Genomic DNA, 25,940 nt, shown 5'->3' with positions numbered 1-25,940 from the left:
TTGATTGATAATTGTAGCTGAATTGAAACTTTTTTGTTACTGCGGTTTGTCAGCCAATTGCCTCAGCACAGGTTACTCTACAAAGTAAGCTGTTTTTTTTTTTTAAAAAGCTATAGCCTTTTGAGCAGTTTGGCAATCACAATGCATGAAATCATTTGGTTCTGAGCTGCAAATTTGAGAACCAGTTTGATATTCTAAATTAAAGTCATCTAAGTTGTAATACCAGTACACGATAAAAGCTAGTTTATCTTAGGATTTTCAAAGTAATGGACAAATTTCTACTTTTACTGAAGCTTTAAAGCACTCCAAAACCCATTCAAATATTATGAAATAACAAAATTTAAATGATTTCCTTCCACATGGTTTCCAGATAGTCGTTTAGACTTTGAGGTGGAAGGAAGGCTGTTTGCATATATCAGAGTTTCAAAGAGGCTATTGAACCAGGTGATAGGATCGCAGTCCAACCACTTGGACCATTTTCAATGAAGATACCAAATGGGATTTGGGGCTTACAAAATCTGGAAAGTTGTGTTAATCAGCTTATAAGCTCGCTGTGAGGTTGAAGATTAGCAACTCTACTAAACAAAAGGCCATTCAGCACATCCTGATGTATTCGTTGATTCAGATTTGGAGCTTCAGAATACTCATGGTGACATAACTAATCTTAAAATAAAAATGATTAGTCAATGCCTTTGAGAGACCCTAAAAATTTTGTAGGCTCTAAAGTGACCCACAAAAACTCATCTCAACTGGTTCATTTCTTCAACTCACTCGTTGACATCACAACCACTCAAATGTAGAGGCACGATCACACATCCATTCATATGCAAACACCTCACAACTACATGCACTCAACTATGTGGCCATGTCTACCAAATGTTTATAGACTTTCCACCTTGCAAAGCATCCCACAAACATACACAACCACACATGAGACAAGGCTTACATAATTCGACAATGTGCCTACATCCTCGGTGTTAATGGTAGCTTGGGCTTCAACTCTATAGTATAGTGCACAATACAATGTTTAGAACCACTCAGCATAGGGAGCACCTACCCCCAACTTTATGTGGAACTCACAACGAAAGAGCTATAACCCCTGATTTATGTAGCTACAACTACCCCCAACGTCATGTGGCACTCCCCACAATGAGCTATAACCCCTCTACTAGGCACTCTCTTGGTATCCTCAATGCTTACAAGCAAATAGACAATAACAATGTCCCAATTATCAACTCAAACTAGTCTTGGCAGTTCATCTTAAATCTTGCCTATGCAATGTTTGGTGAAACGGACAGGAATCGTCCTACAGGTAGGGAGGGCAGTTCAAAATTTTAATAAAACAATAAGGGTAGATCAGATAACCTTTAGCCTCGCTATCACAAGATCTCCAAGCGATCTAAACCCTTCCACAAGCGTCTTTCCAATCATGTTAGCAACTTGCCATTCAACGTTGATCGTTCCCATCAGCATCTACAGCACCACCTCGTTCAACCCTTGGATTTCACAAAAAAAAAACAATATCTCTCGTAGTACAGATATCAAGCAAAACATGGAGTGAAGAGACAGGTTGAGAGGGATTTTTTATGTCCAAAATTTATATTTCAATATACTAACAAATTAGGATTATATTAAGTTGCCAATAGATTTTTTTTTAGTAGTAGCATTTTATTTAGTAACGTGGAAACTCATGGGAAAAAAACATCTCCAATTCCCCCATGATACATTGCGGTGTAGTTCGGGGTGGAGAGGTCGACGCCTAGCAGGCGCAACATCCAACGGTTCTGAGCTCGAGAAGAAGGAAAAAAAACTGGAGTGGTTTAGCTCGGACCGCTGGATGTCACGCCTGCCAGGTGTCGACGTCTCCAGCCCGAACTACCATGGGGGAATTGGAGAGGATTTAAATCCAAACTCATGGCTGAAGATTACATAACTCCAGGATCCATGGATCGGAAATGTCCCATACTATCGTACACGTCACTAATAGGGCCTTTCTTGCCTCTCCCTTGGAACAAAAAGAAAACTAAATGTTTCCAAACAAGAGGAAAGATTAGTAATACCTTTCAAAATAGGACGGAGGTTAAGTGGCGAAGAAGATAAACCTCCCTGTAGGATGATGCCCTTATTATTGGACTCCAATTGCACACGATCGAAACCCTCTGAAATAGCCTCTAATAGTGATGATCTTATTGCCAAAGCCTCCCTAATTGCATAATCGTTGAAAACCATGGGAATAGACACAACATGAAGAGGTTTCCCATGGTAGTCATGACATATAATGCCAAGTCCACCACCTGATTTGTTTGATGGTAAACTAGCATCACAGTTGATCTTCACCATACCTAATGGAGGAGCAGTCCAGGACGTCACAATGTTTGAAAGAACAGGAGTATTGCCAATAGATAACCTTCATATTTTCCTAAGCCATTGCAATCAATTGAAAATCCTTCAATCGTGCCTTATGAGATCCTATGGCATAAATTGAAACTAATTTAAATTAGACTAGCGAGACAAGTTCTCACTAGAAGAAAAGCTGATGTAGGGATGTCGATAACGAAGAATACATCGTCCTTTGTTATCTCTGAATCATGGTTCCATTGGACAGAGCTCAGCCGAATGATGGCTGAAGCAGTGAATAAGCAGACAACAGTGAAGTTCATGAACCAGTAAACTCGAAGGGACATCGGATGAACCGCGGCCTGAAATTTCTTCTCATGAGCAATCCAAATCGCAATAGTCAAGTGCGTCAAGGCTTGGATTAGAAAAACAACTTCAGGTGTCTTCCATGCCGGTTCGATGCTTCTGGTGAAGGTGAGAATGCGGAGCACAGTGAATGATATTGCTAACAACACCGTTAGAATCAGGGAGAGCCTGAACATAGAGTAGTTCTGAGATGGTTTCTCTTGTTTTTGAGCAGGGATTTATCAATGGAGGAGTCGGAATGGCCATGAGCGCGAAGTCTCGAACAAAGCTTCTAGACGGCAAAGGCAAAGAAGACGAGCAAGAAGATAAGATCGATGACGGAGCAGAGTGCCCGTTGAGGGCATGGAGATAGTAAGATGAATAGCAGAACTTGCACAGGTGAGAGACGTAATCCAATAATCAGGCGGCAAGGCTCTCTGTAAACAAAATTTCCACTCCCAACGGCGGAAAGATCCCTTTTTCACCTTCATGGTGATATGGCTACCCTAGCAAAGGATGAAGAAGAGAAGGAAATAAGAGGACATGGCAACATCCTAGTCCTTCCTCACGGCAATGGCGGTGCACAACACTTGCGAGAAAGAAGAAGAGATGAAGAAGATGATGGTGGTGCTCCTTCACGGTGATATGGCTACCCTAACAGAGGATGAAGAAGAGAAAGAAGAACGATTTAGGAGGAGATAAGGGTATTTTTCCGTTTACTGATTTATGACTTGCTAACATCATCACTTAACCTGTTGACTTTAACGGAATGGGTATTCTGTCCATTTTATGGGTCTATAAGTAAAATTTCAAAAATCTTGGGGGTTACATGACAGGCAAACAAACCTCAGGGGATCTACAAGATGTTTACTCTCGTTTTTTCTTTTGATAGAACACTACATAGCTTCTTTCTCCCTTACCTAATATGAGATGTAGCAATTTTATGTAGTGTCTCATTTTTTCATTCTTAATGAAAACTCCCATATTAGTTTTTAATCAAGATATTATGCTACGATAATAAATTAGTCAATTAATGAGAAGGGGTAGGATTCCATTGGGATTCCACCTAGCATGCTAGGTGTAGGTAAATGCCAAGTTGGTGTAGTCAAAATATCCCAAATTCAGTAGGTAATTAATTATGCATTAGTCCCTCCACAATATAATATCAAATAATTTACTATAGAGCATGTATAAATTTGTTTTCATAGCCCAAGTCTATCAAAAAAATGCAATTTTAGATATTTTGTCATTCCATTTGAACAATTAAAACATTTTCAAAAAATATTCGTGAAAATAATTATCAATTTTCAAATCTATACAAAAAATTTACCAAAATACCATCGGATCTGGATTTGTATCCGATCAATTACAGAACTCCCTCGCTTTGATATTTTCCCAACTAAGCATTGGATTCCATTTTTGGGCATCTCTTTTGATTATGGCCGAACATCGCAAATCCAGTATGTCGATATATAGTCAAGGAGACACAACCGTTGGTGCGCCAAAACTCACAATGTGTGACCGCATGGATAAGGATCCCTCAGGTCAAGGGATTGACCATACACTACAAACGAGAATTTCATTTGAAACCAACTCATAGTATCGCACATGCAGAATTCTCGTATGATCATGTTCAATGTACACATTGTATGTGCACTCGTACTTGTGCCCTGGAATATGTATTCCTAGGTGCACATTGCGCGACAACCATATGGATGGGGTACAATCCAGTTTTGTCCCTAGTTGTGAACAATTTTAGGTTAAAACCTAAGGACTACAAAGGCCCATTAATAAATCGCGCTAAATAATTAAATATTTTAGTTTAAACGGCGAGATTTGATGAACCAAGAATCCCCCACTTATACATCAAAACTAATTCCCCATAAACCTTACACCCATCTTCTCAACATGTCTTAATATAGAAGAGACAAACCCTTTATTAGGGATCAAATAAATTCTCCACATAGTCAACCTTAGTAATGATTACGTCACCACACTTTTTTTTTTAAACCCAAATATTATCTGGGACCCAGGGCAGCCCTTAAATTTTATTAGAAAATAAAATATAGGAAGGATACAACGTGAAGGACATAACCCGGCTTACCCCGATCCAAGGAGACAAAAGACACTCTCTAAACTCAACAAAAATAAAGAACCAAGTCCAAAAAAAAAAAATACAATTACATTCGGAAGACTAGTAAACTAGCCTCATCCTCTCTAAGGATACGAGAAAGGGTAACTGGAAGCTCTGTCTAAGTTTGAAAACAAATGTTAGCCATCGAATCACAGGCCAAGTTCACCAAGAAGTTTGCAACCCGGTTACTTTCTCTAAAAGAGAAGAAAATGTTTGCCTTGAGGCGGTCAATCAAGTGAGTGACTTCCTGAAACCAACACCAACAGTTCCACAATGGACAAGATATTGTAGATACGAAACGAACAATAGTCTTGGAGTCGAAATTGACATGACAAATCGTTTGACCTAGAGAATCACACAGATGAAGACCATCAAAGAGGGCTCTCATTTCAGCTTCAATAGTGGAGCTGAGACCATAGAAGTTAGCAAAAGCCATAATAAAATTACCATTCTGGTCGTGAATGATGCCACCTCCTTCGCTCAAGCCTGGGTTTCCTTTGCTCGCCCCATCAACGTTGATTTTAACCCCCTTAAATGGAGGGCACTAATAAATCGGGCGGGGAACTCTTTGCCTAATAGAAGGGGGGTTGAGGTTCAGAATTTTAACACCAAATCCTCCTTCATATTAGTATTTCTTGCAGAGAAAGGAGGAAAGGGAATTTCCTGAGTTCAACATAATACCCTGCTAATGACCGTTGACGCTGATCGCATACCACTGTCATGCCTACCATTGTTCCTTTCCTTCCACAATTCCCAACTAATAAAAGCAGGAATAATCACGATAATATATTTAATGGCATTGTCGGAGGCACCTTTAGATTGCCAAAATAGAACTCTGGTTCTCACCTCTTGAGTGGGAAGGATTAATAATATTTTTAGGAGACAGATCCATACATTATCCATTTATATTGGCATCTTGCATACTAAGCCAATAGTAGATAACATAATAGTATATCTAATGAGAAGAGAGGAGGACCCACATACTCAATTGGGAGGGGAAAAATAGAGGAGAGAGAATGCGAGAAGGAAGTACACACTTTTTCCATTTTTTTAAGGAGATGATTCTTTGAACCTATAGTTATGATGTTGTAGACACTGAATTTTGCCACCCTTAAACCAGACCAATAGTATCCTTAAAGCATAACGCCAAAAAATACCTTTCTATTCCCAAAATTAATTTACAGGTCTCCAACTTCCATGACATTTTTTACCTAAATTTTAACATAATTTACATCTAATATTTACATCATCGGATAGTACTCGTGAAAACCTTTTTGACGATACCTAGATCGTCAAAATCCGATGGTCCGATTGAGAGATGTCACTCTTGGAAGATTCTTGTGAGAACAAAACACCAAAAATCACAAAAAATCATAAAAATGATGAATTGGGGGATATTCACCAACGAATTTGGATTTCACTAATGAAATCCATTGATTTTTGCCAGCAAAAATTCCCATTCGCCAACGAATTCCTCTATACCTCTGCCTATAAATAGCAATCCAAGAAAAGAGGAAAAGAGGAAGAAAAAAGAGAGGAACCAAGAAAAAAAAGGAAAAAATAAGAACGGAAAAGTGGAAAGAAAAGAAAGGAAAATTATGGGGAAATTCACCTAGATCCCCAAAATACCCTTGGAAGCCAGAATTCTGCCAGAAACACCAAAACTCCACTCAACCAGTTAGGCTAGGCCCTTTGGGACAAACAAGTAGGTCTCCATCTCCTTCCTTTGTTTAATTATTTTTAATGTCATAATATAGATATATTTTCTAGTTTTTCTTAAAATCCCCCTATTTATGCCATTATAATGCTGAAATTGCCATAAATAGAAAATTTCCTGAAGTCCCTTATGTGTGTTGTTATAATGCCAATTTAGGGTTTTCAAAATAGTAAAATAACTTTTTACGCTGAAAGGCTGCTCAAACAATTTTTAAAATATTTAAGTAATTGCCTTACATATGCTGTTATACTGCCTAAATGAAATTGTTGGTCTTTATCACTAATCCTGAATCCAAAAGGAATATTTTTTGGGGAATCTCATTCGACACATGGTATCGTCAATGGACTCCTCCCCAATCACCAAATTAACTAAGGTAACTCTTGATATATCCGAGGTCTTGCCCAATATCTGGCCTGCTTCGCTTTACCAACAAGGAAACAAAAAATGAATCTTTTGCCACAGGTTCATGATCAAGGTATTTTACATTTCTGAACTATTGACAAAGTATGTAGGTTTATGTTATTTACTTTTAGTACCTTGTCATACATAAATAAAGAAGGTGACATAGAGGATGATGTGTCACAGAGAATTAAAGTGGGATGGATGAAGTGGAGAGGTGCGTCCAGAGTGTTGTGTGACCAACGCATTCCTCTAAAGCTTAAAGGAAAGTTTTATAAGACTGATGTTCGCCTCGGCCATGATGTATGGGGAATGTTGGGCAGTTAAGAAGTATCATATTGATAAGCTTTGTGTAGTAGAGATGAGGATGTTACGATGGATGTGCGAAAAAACAAGGAAGGATAAAATACATAATGAACATATAAGAGCGGACTTGGGAGTTGCCCCGATCAATGACAAGCTCCGAGAGAATCGCTTACGTTGGCATGACCATATTCAACGGAGACTTAAGGACGCCCCAGTAAGGAGGAATGATATGATTCCGATTGAAGAAGTTAAAAGAGCTAGGGCAGACCTAAAATGACCATAGGAGAAGTGGTGAGGAAGGACATGCATAGTCTAGGTTTGTTCCCAAGTATGGCCTCAGACATAACCTATTGGAGGGCAAGGATCTATGTCGCAGACCCCATCTAGCTGAGATTATCCTGCATGATGGGCTGTGCCTTTTTCCTCTTACTACCTTTCATTTGTCTTTTATTTCTCATCTTCCATTTGTCCTTTTCCTTTGTCATTTCTCATCTCTTATCCCATCCCTTTTCTCCTATCTTTTTTTCACCTTTTGTCTTTTTAGTTTAACTCTGGATTTCTCTATTTTGTTTTGTTTGGATCCATTTAGCCGACCCCTCATACATAGTATAACATCTAACCATTTTTCCAAATGTTCTTGAACTATGTTAGACCTCATCCCTAGGAAGGATACATAGGCAGTCATACTTCTATCTCCCGGTTCGGTTCCCTCAACTCCCTTTCTTTTCTCCCTTTTTGCGTATTTCTATATATATTCTCGACTTAGCAACTTTTTTTTTTTTTATTAGACTAGATTTACTATTTTATTATGCAAGCTAGTTAGTAAGAATAGTATAAGTGTAAATGGTCTAATAGAAAGAGAGGATTTGGGTGAGTAAAAGCTTCACAAAACATAACTTTACACCTGCTCAGAGATCTGGAAAGACCCATGCCTTATCCATCGTGAGTCAATTCTCTCTCCATAAAGGGAGAGACATTTATGGGTCATAGACCCTTATTGAGTTGACGACTCCCAAATGTGAGAATCTTTATCCCTCTCTACCAACATGAGGTCGTCGGACCTGAACAAAGGACAGAGGTATGAAAGAAAACCACCCTGTACCTATAAATGTATGGCACAAAATGTTGGGCAATTAAAAACATTATGGATAAACTCAGTGTAGCTGAGATGAAAATGTTGAGATAGAAGTGTGGTAAAACCAGGAAGGTTAAACTAAGGAGTGATCAGATTAAAGCTGATTTGGGACTAGCTATTATACATGATAAGCTATGAGAAAGTCGTTTAAGGTGGCATGACCATGTATAAAGGAATCCTTCATATGCTCTAGTACGGAGGAGTAATTTGATCCAGATTTAATGAGCTAAAAGAGCCAGGGGTAGACCTAAAATGACTTTCAGAAAAGTGGTGGGGAAAGACATGCATAGCTTAGGCCTTGTATCATGTATGACTTTGAATAGAGCTGATTGGAGGGTAAAGATCCATGTAGCCGGCCCCATTTAGTTGGGATAAGTCTAAGTTGTTATTTTTATTGTTGTATTTTCTAAACCTACAACATTCCTTGTGACTTATCACAAACTAATTATTTATTTATTTATTTTTAGGTTAGAGAAAAAAAATAAAAAATGGGGAAAAGAATGCTACATGGTCCCGTGTGGCGTATAACTCTTGTGCCACAACATAGGGAGACGCAACAATCATTTTGCGTGGCCCTATGTCTAAAGGCAGGCAATCCCGTGATCACCTCGGGACATAAACTCTATTGAGAAGCCACCAACCAACTGAGCAAGGAGTTTTTCACATCCATGGGGGTACTCATTGGGTGTTTTTTGCCTCCACAATAGGATAGGAAACATCCTCCCTAATTGAAAAGTAAAATGATTCCTGAGACATGAAATACAGATAGGGGAGAAGGTTGAGCTTTCAGAAGGGGAGAGAGTTGGGTACGCTGCCCGCTTTGTGGTATGCACCAATCACAAGACTGGATACAAGAGGGAAATAGGGTCATTTTCAAAAGAGGAAGAGGTCCTTCTCAAAGGGGAAAAGAGAGGATGACACATGCTGGCGGCGTGTCCATCCTTTTTCCCAGAGGTAGATAGGATTTTTTTTGTTTTTTTTTTGATCAGAGGTAGATAGGATTTTATGCCACGGAGAAATAGAGTGTGACAATGGATATCCGGCTTTCCGACAAGCTTTGGCATTCCCGTGAAGCTTAGAGCCTTAGACTAGACTTGCCCAATTCTGTCTGCGCATGTTAACTTTCCCGCTAAAACATATGATCTCTCCTGCTCTGAGTCATCTCCCCTCTTGGCCTCCGACTCCGTCACCACAGCTTCTCCCTCCCCCCCGTTGTTACTCATCAACTTTTTTTCCTCGTTGTCCTCCTCTGCTTGGTCGTCCGTTTCTCTTCAAATCCATCTCCAAATCCCTGGGAGTGCGAGTCTGCTTCTGTTGTGGTACGGATTCTTCAACGGAGGAGAACGATGAGCTTAAGGTGGAATTGGGACGGTTGTTGGCGCTGTTGCCGGAGGGGATGCGGCGGAGAGTGCGTGAGCACCCGGAATTCCACCACCTGATTGAGGTTGTCATGGATTTGGGTCGCAGGCCTTTGGCTCGCTTCCCCTCCGGCGACTTCTTCCTCTCCGATCACCCTATCATGTTCCACGATCTCCAACACGCCACATCCCAGGTAGTTAGAAGTAAAACCCATTTAAATTTTGAATCACCATTTGGTAATAATCACATATCTAGCTTTTGATCATAAACCTCAACTTGTCCTTTTATATGGATTTATTACTTCATATTCACTAAATCACCATCACAGATACTCAGACCTAGTCACTGGAATCCTTATTTGCTGGCAGAGTAGGATCTGCATTCATCAAGTATGTAACCTAATGAAGGCACATAGCATGTCACAAGGAACTATTTCATCATTGGAATGGAAGGGTGGGAAATTACTATCTGTTCGAACCTTGAAGGACTTTCAGCAACATGCTTAAAAGCCAGAGTAAGGATAAAATCATATTATTACCTTGGACAACAGAGAACGGTGGGGCGGGGTAGGGTAGCAGGGAAGGGATGGGCGGGGGGCGGCTGGGGTGATTTGGGTTGCAGCACGGGGTTGGAGGGGGGCGGGTGGGGTTTCTAGAACAAGAAGAAGCAGAGAGGCGGGTGGAGGAGGAGGAAGAAGAAGAAGAACGCATGGGGTGGGGAAGGCTCCTCTACCCTCGAATTTGGGACTTTATAAGCCCATGCTCATTAAAGTTCCGAAAAATTGTGTTAAAACGATTTTTGGCCAAAATCCATAATAAGGTCTGAACTCTATTATGGTTTTTCTATTATTTTGATGTTTTGTAAATAGAAATAGGGTCCATACATTATACCAAACACTTGTAAAAACATTTATATGTCAGAAAATGAAAATGAAAAATGGTACCAAAAAGGCCCTAAGCCTTTGGGTAGTGGGCGGATTGATTATATTTGTAACAAGCTGGGCATGATTGACATATATGCTCCTGCTCGTCCTCACACCTCTCTCAGAGTATAGAGAAAACCATCTCACTACAAATATATAGCGAAAACCTATATAGACACATATTTCCAAAATACCCATGTAGACCTAAAATGTTTTCCTCAGGTATCGAGGAAAATTTTCTGGGCCTTGAGGCCTGGGGCCCTTCAGCCTCTTAACAGCCCTTCGGAATCAACCCACAAATGCAAGCAACGGAAATACAAGACATCGTACCCCCAACAGTCTTTTCAGGCTATGAACAACCTGAAAGTGCCAATCACTTCTTGTTCTTTTCTTTTCTTTTTGTTCATCAGTATAAGATTTGGAACTTGTACAAATCCAGTGGGCACAGAAGTGAGAATTTTCTCAAGTGTTATGGGGAAGTTAGTCTAAGTCTACTTGTCAATTTTGAGTTCGTCAAAGGAGTTGCACTTCCAGACTTTGGTGATTCTGAGATTAACACTTGAATCGCATTAGTTTTGGATTCCACGAATCTATGCCATAAGCTTTTGGTGTTTGAAAATATTTTTTCTTACTTAAATTAGTTATGGTGGATGGTGGTGTGAAGCTGTGAATTTAGTGAATTGTGTTTGGGAATAGTTTTTATTTAAGTATCGCCTTAAACATCATAACCACTATGTATGGATATATTTCTCACTGGGAGTCTAGACAATTTTAGATGAGGTGCTTTCTAGTAATAAAGAGGGGGCAGAAAAGGTAAATTAAAAAAAAAAAAGGGAAAGAAAACCCAATTGACTTACTAGAACTTCTTATTGCAGGTTGGTGACTTTGCTATTGACAACCGTGCAGGCATCAGTAGAACCTTGCACCGCATCAGTGCCATTAGGAATCGCAAAGGTTCAATTATAGGTTTAACCTGTCGTGTTGGTCGGGCAATATCGGGAAGCGCTAATTTATTGCAGGACTTAGTGAAGGATGGGGCTTCTTTGCTGCTTATTGGGCCTCCAGGAGTTGGAAAGACTACGATAATTAGGTATGTAATTTATGTATATCAGAGGATTTACTTGCTTTGAAATACATCAGTTTCAGATTTGAAGTATTTTGAGCATATAACTACTTAACTAATAAAAAACTTCGCTCACCATAACTGGAATTTTTCTTCGATGCTTAACATTAGTGAACATGACCAGTTCCGATCCTCAGATCCCTTCTCCGTTCCATCTATCAGATTTTTATAACTTTCTTCTTCCCTCCTCTCATAGGTAGTTTCATCCAGATTAGCCTTTTCAGATTGTGATCCCTATCCTATCCATGCTCATTTTCTGGGACTGTGCACATGCTAAAAGTAAGATTACTCTACCATATAAAACCTAATGCAAAATCGGATCTATAGTAGTCAACCAGACCCAATCCCACAACAGGATCTCAAGAAAACAGTAAAATCACTTAAAGTCAACAAAAAGTCAACCTTCTCAGATGAAGGTCAAACTTCAATAAACATTCACATATTGAAAATAGATAACCTTCAGAAGATAGGAGAGAAATAGACACATTGGGAGTAATTAAAGTATTTCAATTCTGAAATAAAGAACCAGCAGATAATAAATCTAAAATTAATTTAAATCCAAGAGTTGGATTGAGCCCAAACTTGTTTTGAACTCTACCATTGGTATGAACAATCTAACTCCCAAATTTAAGACAAATCAGATGGCTGGATATATAGTATTTTAACAAACATCAAACCTGAAGCCCAAAATAGCAGAATTTAGGGGACTTTTAAGCAGAACCAGATCTGGAGATCATATCATCAGCTCAGTACTAAGGTCAAGTGGCACTCTTGGATGCTACTATAATATCCCAAAGCCTGGTGGTATTGATCTGATTAGCCAAATAGGTTCTGGTGCAAAAATAATATAACCTGAACACTGAATGTAAACAGAGTAATCGGAGGTTATAATATCAGCTTATTTTGACAAGGACAGATCAATGGAATATATTAGTGGATGGAAGAATGATTGAATTAGTTAGAATCCAATAGAAAACAATTCAGCAGTAGCATACCAATCCATTAGAAACAGAGTAGGGAAGAAGAAAACTAAATCAAACAAATATCTCAAGTGTTGTGTATCTCATCCACACTGTTTCTCACAGATCTTAGACCAAAAGCAACATAGCTTCAATCAATAATCAAATCGTGTTGGCTAATGAGCCTTATAATGTATTTATTGCAACTAAATTAAATTCCTATTCTGACTATGACAACTAAAAACAAGCTCCTATGCTGATTAGGAGTACTAAGTAGCTATTGCAACTTAGATGAAATAAAACAGGACTTAAATAAACTATTCCTACTTGAACTAGGAATAAACTAAAGCAACTAAATAGCTAATAGAAGCTCCCACGAGCTGGATGGTGAGCTGAACCATTAATCTGCCACCCTCTTCTTCCTGCGGGTGTACTTGAGATCCTCCAGCTTATCTACATCAACAGCACTATGGATAAATATTTGTCTTGAAGCTTTCATCACTAGTATGATGCTTTTGTATTATAAGCTTCCTGTATTGTATCTCTTTAAGTGGAGGTTTTTTTTTTGGGTTTATTTACTAATTATAGTGTTAAACCAGAGGGTAGGTATCTTTGGGTATAGTACATTTTCTTTGCAAACCTAGATAAAAGATGGTTTTAGTACGTCATTGTATATGGGAGTTAACATGTGGGTTTCTGAAGTATGCAATACGTGGTTCTGAGGTATATAAAACTTATTGACTGTACCAAGAATCTGTACTTTTAAATTTTTCAGGGAAATAGCTCGGATGCTTGCCGATGACTACAAGAGACGTGTGATGATTGTTGACACCTCAAATGAGATAGGTGGTGATGGTGATATTCCTCATGCAGGTATTGGTAATGCTCGCAGGATGCAAGTCCCCAACTCTGATATGCAGCATAAGGTGTGGAATGTTTAAGTTCTATTGGATGCTTGTCCTTCTATTCTGTGATTTTAAGCTCAATAGAAATATGAAAATGACAAAAGCTCTTGTGCCTTGTATTGTTTTTCTTATCACTAATATAGTAATAGTAAATACTTATATCAGATGCCTTGTATGGGTGTAGGTTTCATGTTTGGGTATGAGTTCTGGTGTTTGCTTTATTGCCAAATTCAAGCACTTTTGGACATGAATATACATGTAGTTGATTTGGTTTTTCACCACATTTTACTTTTAGATATTTCTCAACTCCGTGATGTAATGTGGCAGCTTTGCTGTATATGACATTGATACCTTAACCACTTTTAGTTAAAATAGGTGTGGAGGATCTCAACAGGTGCCGAAGATCCAATACTTTATAATCATGATTCATGATTATATCCTGTTAGCATATGTATTAATGATTTTCCTACTGTGGAGAAAACACTAATACATGTAATTGTGCATGTCATTCTCTTAAAATTTCTAGGGCGGACCTCGACACAACATTAAAGTTGCTCCATTGCGACCTAGTGGTTGTGGTCGAATTGGGAAACAGCCTCTCTGTGAAGCAGGGTTAAGGCTGCATACGTTATGACCCTCCCCAGACCCCGCAGTGGCGGAAGCCTCGTCCACCGGATATACCCTTTATTCTCTTAAAATTTCTGACTTAAGCAATAATGTTTCTCAAGTGCCAGGGATTAGCATTAGAGAAGGTATCTTCATCAACATTGAGGTTAAAAACTAAATTCAATTTGTGATTGATAGCAGCAACTTATGTGAAGTTTCCTGCTCATTAAGTTTGGAATATTCAATATTGTTAGTAAACCAGAACTTAGTAATCAGATCAGAGCATAGAGGAATAGAGGAAGAGAAGAGAGAAGAAGAGAGGAGGAAGAAGACCACTCAAGTTCCAAGAGGGGAGAGAACCTGCGGACAGAATTGAATAATCTGCCGCAGGTTTTCCCCTAATATATTTATATTAGAATCCAAAATAATAAAGGAAAAAATATGCCCTTACATAAAACGACATAGCAGAGAGTAGAAGTGAAAGAAAAATAAATCAGAGTACAAAGACAATTTTGCCCCTATAAATACATATTTCAACACTCCCCCTCAAGCTGGAGCATATATATCACTCATGCTCAGCTTGTTACAACACGACCGAAACCCAGGGGCAAACAAGGACTTTGTGAACACATCAGTTATCTGATCAGATGAAGAGACAAATGGAGTCTCAACTAGCTTCTTCAAGACGGCGCAGCGAACAAAGTGACAATCCACCTCTATATGCTTAGTCCTCTCATGAAAGACTGGATTACTAGCAATATTGATGGCTGCCTGGTTGTCACAAAACATCTTCATAGGAATTGGAACAGGAAAACCCATTTCAAGTAGGAGAGATCTAATCCACATCAACTCTGCAGTAGTATGAGCCATGGCTCTATACTCTGGTTCAGCACTTGACCTGGCAACAGTGGTCTATTTCTTACTTCGTCACACAACCAGATTTCCTCCAAAAAATGTACAATACCCTGTAGTAAATCGACGGTCACTAGCTGAACCTGCCCAATTTGCATCAAATAGGCAGCAAGTTCCATATGTTTATTTGGACGATAAATCAGTGCCTTTCCAGGGGCTCCCTTCAAATACCGAAGAGCCCGAATTGCTGCATCCCAGTGAGACTTACAAAGGGGCTGCATAAACTGGCTAAGAACCCCAATAGCATAGGATATGTCTGGTCTAGTGACAGTCAAATACAGCAATTTTCTTACCAAGCTTCTGTAAGTATGAACATCCTTAAGACCATCACCATCATTAGAGCCAAACTTGTGATTAGGATCCATAGGAGTATCTACTGGTTTTGCAGCAAGCATACCGGTTTCGGTCAAAAGGTCTAATACATATTTCCTTTGGGACAAGCTGATTCCCTTTCTACTTCGGATAACCTCAATCCCAAGGAAGTAGTGAAGCTGGCCCAAGTCTTTAGATTGACAATGTTGCTACAAGTGACTTTTCACCTCCTTGATCCCACTCTCATCATTTCCTGACACAATGATGTCATCAACATAAACAACCAGAACAACTAATTTCTCTCCTTGGTGACGAACAAACACAGAATGGTCTGAGAAGCACTAGATAAAACCAAAATCAGACACAACAGAACTATACTTCTCAAACCATCCTCGAGAAGACTGTTTCAGCCCATAAATGGCCTTGTGCAGCCTACACACATGTCTACTATTCTTCCCCTGAGCAACATACCCCGAAGGTTCCTCCATATAGACCTCTTCAAGCAGGTCACCATAAAGAAAAGCATTTTTGATGTCCAACTGGTACAAAGGCCAATCAAATTTCACAGCAAGAGAAATAATGAGGCGAATCGAATTCAGCCTAGCCATAGGAGAGAAGGTCTCAAAATAGTCAACCCCATAAGTTTGGGTGTACCCCTTAGCAACCAGACAGGCTTTGAGCCGCTCAACAGACCCATCAGAATGGTACTTAATAGTATACACCCATCAACAATTGACTAGGTCTTTACCAGGAGGTAAATCTACTAACTCCCATGTATGTCGAGTCAGCAAGGCATCCATTTCCACATCCATGGCAGTCTTCCAAGCAGGGATAGTAAGAGCCTCAGTGTGAGTGCGAGGAACAGTGTAAGAAGACAAAGTAGTAGCAAAACTACGAGGACAGGACGGAAGATGGGACAAGGAGACAAATTTCTCAATGGGATAGACAAGTAAAGACTTTTGTGTACAGGAACGTTTACCTTTCTGAGTGGCAATGGGTAGTTCAGTAGGATGCGGATCAGCTGGTAAGTCATCAGGAGGAGCAGGTAAGAGCGGATCTCCACCAGAGGTTGAGGAAGGTACAAGAAGCGATGCTGAGGGGCCAGTCTGATCTGAATGGATTTGCCCAAAGTGCCTCCTGCACCGGTACACCTGTAGTGGAGGAGACAAAGGAACAATGGCGGGAATGGGAGGAGGAGTAGACACAACTAATGGATCACTGGACACGGTAGGCTGATCAGAAAAATAGGATGTACCTTCGAAGAAGGTGACATCCGCACTGACAAATTGGCGTCTAGTAAGAGGGTCATAACACCTATATCCCTTCTGGGTCCTAGAGTAACCCAAGAAGACACACTTGGTTGACCGATGGTCCAATTTATCACCATGGAGATGGTGATTATGATCAAAGCAAACGCAGCCAAAAACACGAGGAGGCAAGTTAAAACTCGAAACATCCGGAAACAAAATAGAAAAAGGAGACTTGTTACCCAAAATAGACAAAGGCATTTGGTTAATAAAAAAACAAGCAGTAAGAACTGCATCACACAAAAAATGTTTGGGCACATGCATATGCAACATGAGAGCCCGGGCAATTTCAAGTACGTGCCTATTTTTCCGCTCCGCTACCCCATTTTGTTGAGGGGTATAGGAGCAACTAGTTTGATGGATTATTCCATTAGTAACACAAAAAGAGGATATTTCAGATTGAACAAACTCTAAAGCATTATCAGAACGAAAAACTTTTACAGAAGTATTAAACTGAGTCTTTATTTCCTTGCAAAAATTTGGAAACACAGTTAAAAATTCTGATCTAACAACTCAGGATTGGTCTTTTTCGGCGCTCGGCGTTCATTCTCGTGATTGACTCAGCTCAATATCATCCAGGGACTAGGGCAGCTTATCCTTTAAAAGGTACAACTAAGTAGTTCTAGAATAATCATCCAAAAACGTGACAAAATACCGAAAACCATGTCTATTACTTGCCCGACAAGGACCCCACATATTTGAATGCACTAATGAAAATAAAGAAGTGCTTCTAGGCAAAGGATGAGAGGGATAAGTGGCATGATGATGCTTACCCAACTCGCAACCCTCACACTCTAATTTATTGAGGAAACACAATCTTTAACCTAGACAAAGACAAATGGCCTAGCCTACAATGACATCAAAAAGGGGACTCTCCACCAACGGTAGTAACCGTAGCAGTAGCAGAAGCAGAAGGGGTAGCACCACTCGGATAATATAGCCCATCTTTTTCACACCCTCCACCAATCGTCTTCCTCGTGTGAAGATCTTGAAAAACACAATACAAAGGAAAAAATGTCATAGAGCAATTCAGATTTTTGTAAGTTTACTAACAAAAAGAAGGCTTAAGGGAAATTGGGGAACATGTAAAACAGAAGAAAGGGAAATATTAGAATTAAGACAAACAGTACCATAATCGGTAACAGGTGTAGAGGAACCGTCAACCATAATAACAGGAGGGGTATGGGCGTGAGACACAATAGGACTAAAAATGGATGACTTACCAGTCATATGAGCGGAAGCCCCCGAATCAATGATCCAGGGTGTGGAAGTATTGGAAAAGAAGGCAGCAGGGGTACCTGCATGAGCTAATGTAGTAGCGGTAGTGGATGCCCCAGTAGTGGAAGTGGATGTCTCAAGACTCTTGATACGACGCATGAGGTGGTGCATTTCATCACGGAGGTTAGTAGAAGAATCTCCCATGGTTGAACCAGCCTTAGAATCATTAGGTGTAACAAAATCAGAACCATCTTCCGGAGCTACATGATTGGCCAAGTTTTGAGCCCATTCAAGTTTTCCATGCTTGGACCAGCAGGTATCAACAGTGTGATTTGTCTTCCCATAATAAGAGCATAACCGGGTGATGCAGATCCAAGCATCAGCAAATAAAACAGCCCTAAGATTAGGCCTTAGTTATTTTAATCTTAGTTTATTTTCTGTTTTCCATACTTAGTTTTTTAGCTAAGTGTTTTTTTTAATGTTTTAAGTTGAACCAAACTGGTTCAACCTTTGGTTCAGTTTAAGTTATGTTTTCTATTTTTATTGGTCCTTTGAGGATCTTGTATTGCTATCGGTCCTTAGAGGATCTACTTAGCTTGTATTAGGGTTTGGGCCTTTGGCCATCTTATTAATAACTAAGAGAATCATGGGAGGCTGCCCACTTTTGATTTGTTAAAAAACTGAATCAGCTTTTGCTGTTGTGGCTGTTGCCATGCTCCCTTTGTGAGTGTTCCTTGAGAGTTACTTCAAGAAGGCCTTGTGGATCTTAAGGTGAAGGAATCGGTGGACTCCGATTGACTCTTTACATCTGTTCAGATCGGGAGGTCTTGTTCAGCTCATCTTCAAGCTGCTGTCTTGCACTCTTTGCAAATCAGTAAGTGTTTACAGTTTGTCTGCAATTTCTTTCTTAAGATTTAACATCTGTCCATCACTTCCAGCCATCAGAATCCTTTCATCTCTCAACCAGAGCTCCTTCTTATCAACCCTTCCACTCAATCCTAAGTTCTGTCCCATTTCCTTCCCCAAAAATCACCACCTTCTCCTTCCCCAAAATCACCACCTTCTCCAACCCCAAAACCCTAGATTTCCACTCAGCCATTTTTAACCACCCAAACATCACCCAACCTTGGCCAAGTGCTGTTCTCAGCCTTTGGGAAACTCGATCCAAACCTTGCATCAAACCCTCCATTAAAAGCCCTAAAATCTTCATGTTCTTCCTCAAAACCTAAAATCCGAAACCCTAATTTTCTGATTTTTAATTTCTTATCCAAGTCATTCCAAATATGGTTTATTAGCCTCCCCTACACCTGCCCTGCTTTACTACATAAAAATCAACCCCCAATTCCCCAATCATAACCCTAGTCTTGACAAATTTCCCCAAATCAGCCCCTCCAAACCAGTAGCTTAGCAGAATTTTGTTTTAGCTGGTTCCTAGTAGATCTAATATCTAGCTAGGATGACATTAATTGGTATCAGAGCCACGGCTGAGCATGGCAACCCGATTGTGGATCCAACACTACCACCCCCACCTGATCCTATGACTATTATAATGGAGATACTCCAACATTTGAGTGAAAAGTTGACACGATTAGAAGAGCCGAGGGTTACTCCTAGAAGGGACAGCAACCATCCTCTTGAAGAGGACAAATTTCAAGTCAATTCGGTGGTACAAAGAGAAAGACAGCTTGCACCTAATATGGACAGCAACAGTCCTCTATTAGAAGACAGATTTCAATCCCATTCTGAAGTACATAGAACCCTGGGTAGAAATGAAAAATACAGAGAGAGGTACAGAGATCACATTGAAGACAGGAACAGAAGATACAGAGGCTACAGGAAACATCATAGACCTCCAGAGGCATATGAGTTGGTAGACTTTGATGGCAGATCAGGTCCACATGTATTTTGTGATTGGCTGATTGCTTTAGATGCCTATTTTGATTGGTATGATCTACCTGAGTTTAGGAAGATAAGGTTAGCTCGTACTAATCAATGGTGGAGAACCATTGAGGGTGACATGGAATATGATGATATTGCACCTACTACATGGGCTGAAATGAAGCATGAGCTGAAGAAGAAATATCTACCCAAGCATTTTAGGGCTGATATTACCAAGACCACTGGATTAGTTGATGTCAAAGATGTCCGGGACTGTTTTGAGAAAGCATTGAAGGCTGAAGAATTATTGGCTGCCAATAGAAAGTTTGATTCCTCTATTGTCGACACCAACAAAGCTTTTCCAGCATTCAAGTCTACTACCAATGGTTACACTCAAGCTGAAAATTCTGCTGCTGGTTCTCTGTTGGTAGTTCTTCCAGCCCTACAGCTCCTCCACGTGTTGATCATAAGGGTAAAGCTTCCATGGACAGCAATGAACCCCACAAGTGTTTCCACTGCAATGAGATTGGATACTATGCAAGTGATTGCCCACAAAAGCATAAACCTGTCACTGTGGCTGCAAAGGCAGAAGAAACCCTTGATGATAATGATGATGATGCCTTAGCTGGTTACTATGAAGACTTGGGTGATGATGCTCGAGGTGTTCATGTTATTACTCAAGCATTGATGGATGAAGTGGTAGAAGATGAAGAAGTGGTTGAGTGCATTCCACAAGAAGGCAATGGCATTCAAGATGCTGTTCTTGAAGAGTTGGAGCTTGATGAGATGGCTATTAACATTGAAGACCCTATAGTGATTGATCATATAGAGTTTGTGATGCCACCTTGGTTCTTTAAAGAGAAGGCTCCACGACTTGAAGACTTTATTCCAAATGCTCCAGCCTTACCAGAATTTTGTTTGGGAAGTGTTAAAGCTGTTGCTCACATGCTGTTTCCTCCTCATCACTGCAAAATTCGAGGTCGAGTTTCTTCAAGTCAACACAGTACTTGGAGTCATACTGATGACGTCAAGAAGCTTATCCCCGAGTTGCGGGAGTGTTTCATGGACTTCACCCATTCATCGGAGATGAATGTTTTTAAGTTGGGGAGAGCTGATGCAGATCCAAGCATCCGCAAATAAAATAGCCCTAAGATTAGGCCTTAGTTATTTTAATCTTAGTTTATTTTCTGTTTTCCATACTTAGTTTTTTAGCTAAGTGTTTTTTTTTATGTTTTAAGTTGAACCAAACTGGTTCAACCTTTGGTTCAGTTTTGGTTCAGTTTAAGTTATGTTTTCTATTTTTATTGGTCCTTAGAGGATCTTGTATTGCTATCGGTCCTTAGAGGATCTACTTAGCTTGTATTAGGGTTTGGGCCTTTGGTCATCTTATTAATAACTAAGAGAATCATGGGAGGCCACTTTTGATTTGTTAAAAAACTGAATCAGCTTTTGCTGTTGTGGTTGCTGCCATGCTCCCTTTGTGAGTGCTCCTTGAGAGTTACGTCAAGAAGGCCTTGTGGATATCAAGGTGAAGGAATCGGTGGACTCCGATTGACTCTTTACATCTGTTCAAATCGGGAGGTCTTGTTCAAGCTCATCTTCAAGCTGCTGTCTTGCACTCTTTACAAATCAGTGAGTGTTTACAGTTTTTCTGCAATTTCTTTCTTAAGATTTAACTTCTGTCCATCACTTCCAGCCATCAGAATCCTTTCATCTCTCAACCACAGCTCCTTCTTATCAACCCTTCCACTCGATCCTAAGTTCTGTCCCATTTCCTTCCCCAAAAATCATCACCTTCTCCAACCCCAAAACCCTAGATTTCCACTCAGCCATTTCCAACCACCCAAACATCACCCAACCTTGGCCGAGTGTTGTTCTCAGCCTTTGGGAAATTTGATCCAATCCTTGCATCAAACCCTCCATTAAAAGCCCTAAAATCTTCATGTTCTTCCTCAAAACCTAAAATCCAAAACCCTAATTTTCTGATTTTTAATTTCTTATCCAAATCATTCCAAATATGGTTTATTAGCCTCCCCTGCACCTGCCCTGCTTTACTACATAAAAATCAACCCCCAATTCCCCAATCCTAACCTTAGTCTTGAGAAATTTCCCCAAATCAGCCCCTCCAAACCAGTAGCTTAGCAGAATTTTGTTTGACCTAGTTCCTAGTAGATCTAATATCTTGCTAGGACGACATTACCGGGCAGCTTTATCAACATGCTGTCCACCAGAATTTCGACCACCAGAACAACTTCCTCCACCTGAACCACGGCCTCTAGTAGTAGTAGTGAAAGCAGAATTCTCCTTAGTGCTGGTTTTAGGCTTGGAACTAGGAGAGACGATGCGTTGGAGTCAAGAAAAGGTATCATTCAAGGTAGGGACAGATTCACCAGCAAGTAGATGCCACTTGACAGCTTTGAGACTAGGATTCAAGCCAGTCAGAAATTTAGAGACAAAAAACTCATTCCGTTGGGCCTTCAACTTCTCAATATCAGTGGTAAGGGGCTGGGAAACATTTAATTCTTCAACCATGCCCTTAAAGGCACTGTAATAATCCTGGAGAGACTTGTCCGACTGCTGAAACTGAAATAACTTCTCATAGAGCTCAAAAATACGGGTCATACTCTTCTTTTGAGAGTATGTTTCCTTGTGGTCATCCCACACTCCCTTGGCCGTGGTGTGGAACATGACATTGGCAGCAATATCCGGCTCCATGCTATTCCATAACCAAATAAGAATAATAGCATCCTCCTTCATCCAGGTACTGTAATCCTTGGAATCGTTCTGGAGGAGGAGAGGTAATGAAGCTAAGCTTGTCCTTAGCTATAATGTAAACTCCGACAGCTTGTGCTCACAATAAGTAGTTGGAATTTCCCTTCAACTTGATGGAAGTAATTTGAACATTGACATTGTCATGAGAGTTCTTCGAATCAGCCATAGTAGATATACCTCAATAACCGATAGGATCAGGCACACAGGGCAGCAATCGATTCTTGAAGTAAGAAAGAGAACAGCAGCAACTAGTAATACCAGCAACTGACAGTTAAAAAAAAAATATATATATACTCTCCAGTATGAGAGGTAGCACCAAACAGCAGAAGGACCACACCCAAAAATCGATTTCAGAATTTTGGGGAAAATCAATATCAGGAATTTCTGGGAAGAAATTAAAAACCTTCGAATATGCAGCCTAGCCAGTCAATCCATATCGCAATGACCATACAAAGTAAAAAAATTAATAAAGAGAAGACCTGAATCGCAGAACTCCAAAAAGAAATCTTCCCAGGAAAAAATCGAGATTTATCAGGGTATTATTCTGACATCGACTTCAACAAACTTCAAGGTTGTTGATGTAGAGCTCAAACAGCCATTAACAGTATGCAGATAATTCAGAGATCACTCCATCAATCTTCAAAGGAGTGGATTTAATCCATAAGAAGGACAGCTATAGGTGGCTGTACACCACAAAGGGAAATCGCAAAAGAGAGGTCAGAGGAGAATCGTGAGCAGCACTCTAATCTGATTAAAAGATCTCTGATACCATGTTAGTAAACCAGAACTTAGTAATCAGATCAGAGCATAGAGGAATAGAGGAAGAGAAGAGAGAAGAAGAGAGGAGGAAGAAGACCACGCAAGTTCCAAGAGGGGAGAGAAACTACGGACAGAATTGAATAATCTGCCGCAGGTCTGCCCCTAATATGTTTATATTAGAATCCAAAATAATAAAGGACAAATATGCCCTTACATAAAACGACATAGCAAAGAGTAGAAGTGAAAGAAAAATAAAACAGAGTACAAAGACAAATTTGCCCCTATAAATGCATATTTCAACAAATATTTTACTTGTTGGTTTTCTCCTCATGAAAGTGAAGGAGGGGGACTTGCACTTGATTGTGGACGTGCCCACTTGGAAACTAACTCACTCTCCCCTCAAATCAAGTAATCTTTATATATAAAAGGGAAGAGCGAGGTGGTGGGTGGATGTGTGTGATTTCCTCTTATCTTGGTGCCACGAGCGTGAGCGGAGAAGACCATAGAGATGGTACTCTGTGAGATAGATGTGATAGGAGCACAAAGAATGCTCTGTAGTGCATAGAATGGCACAGAGAGAGTCATAGTTCTAAATCTCGCTGAGATCTCGGCGAGATCTCGAAAAACTCGAGAAACTCAAGCTCCTCGAGACGAGTTAGTGTGTGAAATCTCAAACATGCATTAACTTGAAAATCTCGACCGAAATTTCGGCGAGATTTCTGTACTTTTGTACTGTCTCGCCGCAATGGTACAAAATGCCTTATTAAAAAACACAAACTCGAGGCAGCCTTCGAAATTTCGAAGTAAACTTGGCAGGGAAGGGGGAAAAACCTTGGTTCTTGATTTTTTGCCACATCATCACTCAATACTACTAGGATACACTATTAGGGGTTGCCACATCACTACGAAAAGATCAATTGCTGCTTACTGTGGAAGATTTGTCTACAATCATAGTATTGTATTTTTGGGAGCTCTCTACCTACTCGACACAGGTCAGACTTGTCCACCAACAGTTTCCTCTTTGGCTCATCAGTTACATTCAGCAACTTCTTCGGATCTCCATCTATGGCATTGTCGGTTTGGTCACCCTCCTCTGAGAACTTTAGCTTTTGTGTTTCCTCAGTTAGTTAAAGATTGTAACAATGAGTTTTTATGTGAAGCCTGTGTCTTGGCTAAGCAGACTCGTTCTACTTACTCTTCAATCAATAAAAGTACTTTTCCTTTTGCTTTAGTTCATACTGATGTGTGGGGCCCTGCCCGTTGTGTTTCCATTTCTGGCTATAGATGGTTTGTTTCCTTCATTAACAACTTTACTCGGACCACTTGGGTGTATATGATGCAGCACAAAAGTGAGGTTTTTCGATGTTTTCAGCTATTTCATTGTATGATTCAGACCCAATTCAATGCCAAATTAAAAATTCTGCGGAGCAACAATGGCGGAGAATACATGGAAGGTCAATTCCAAACCTATTTGGCTGAGAATGGCATCATCCATCAGACCAGCTGTGTAGACACCCCTACCCAGAATGGAGTCGCCGAAAGGAAAAATCGACACCTTTTGGTAGTGGCTCGGGCCATTGTGTTTGCACGGCAGGTTCCTCCTCAATATTGGAGTGATGCCATACTTACTGCTGCCTACCTCATTAACTGTATGCCTACCCTTGTCCTTGATGGGTGTACTTCTGTTGACCTCCTTCAAGGTTCTTTCTCCTTTGTGGTCCCCCCAAAAATCTTTGGTTGTGTTTGCTATGCTCGCAATCATCACCTTCATGGTAAGCTTGATCCTCGGAGCATCCGTTGTATTTTTTTGGGCTACTCCGCCACCCAGAAAGGATACAAATGTTATCATCCCCCTTCTCGGCATACATTTGTTACCATGGACATTGTCTTCCATGAATCCTTGGCATACTATTCTTAGCCACCTCTTTAGGGGGAGCATGATCCAGTATTTGAAGATGTGCCTGATCTTCTACCCTTTCGGCTCCTATTTAGGGGGAGCCTCCTCCTTCTCCAAAAGTTCCACTTTCAGTCTCTAGGTTGCCTCCTGCTCAGGGGAAACGAAGACCTGTGAGTCAAATTTCTGTGGATCAAGTCTTCAGCTGAAAAAACAAAGAGCAAGTTGAGATCACCACTACTGTCCACTTCTCCAACCGTTAGAACCTGATCCAAATCCAGATTCCGCTGAGTTGCTTGGTAAGGATCCCTCTCTTGATTTACCTATTGTTACCCTTAAAGGTATTAGATCTTGCACCCAACATCCCATGACCAATTTTGTTTCATTTGATGCTTTGTCCCCTTCCTATTATGCATTTGTGTCCTCTCTTTCCTCTGTTTCTATTCCTAAAAAATGGTAGGAGGCAATAGCAGATCCAAAGTGGAAGACAACAATGTTGGAAGAGATGACGGCCTTATCTAAAAATGAAACATGGAAGCTGGTGGCTCTTCCTTCGAGCAAGAAAACAATGGGTTGCAAATGGGTGTTTGTTGTCAAGCAGAAGTCTGATGGAACAGTGGACAGGTATAAGGCCAGGCTGG

At 40.3% G+C, this 25,940-nt stretch overlaps 1 protein-coding gene across 2 annotated transcripts in view; it reads left to right on the top strand.

Annotated features, from left to right (window-relative positions):
• The first annotated feature begins 9,401 nt into the window (after positions 1–9,401).
• The window catches only part of LOC122639879 (protein SEEDLING PLASTID DEVELOPMENT 1-like), a 51,086-nt gene continuing 34,547 nt past the window's right edge, over positions 9,402–25,940 (top strand). For both annotated transcript variants that reach the window (XM_043832897.1, XM_043832896.1), the window contains exons 1-3: positions 9,402–9,925; positions 11,530–11,744; positions 13,512–13,662. In XM_043832897.1, the coding sequence (XP_043688832.1) occupies positions 9,488–9,925; positions 11,530–11,744; positions 13,512–13,662 (804 nt within the window). In that variant the 5' untranslated portion in view covers positions 9,402–9,487. The remainder of the gene's footprint in view (positions 9,926–11,529; positions 11,745–13,511; positions 13,663–25,940) is intronic.

The sequence above is a fragment of the Telopea speciosissima genome, chromosome 9, assembly GCF_018873765.1.
Source record: "Telopea speciosissima isolate NSW1024214 ecotype Mountain lineage chromosome 9, Tspe_v1, whole genome shotgun sequence".
NCBI classification, from domain to species: Eukaryota; Viridiplantae; Streptophyta; class Magnoliopsida; order Proteales; family Proteaceae; genus Telopea; species Telopea speciosissima.
This window is presented reverse-complemented; position numbering and strand designations above follow the sequence as displayed.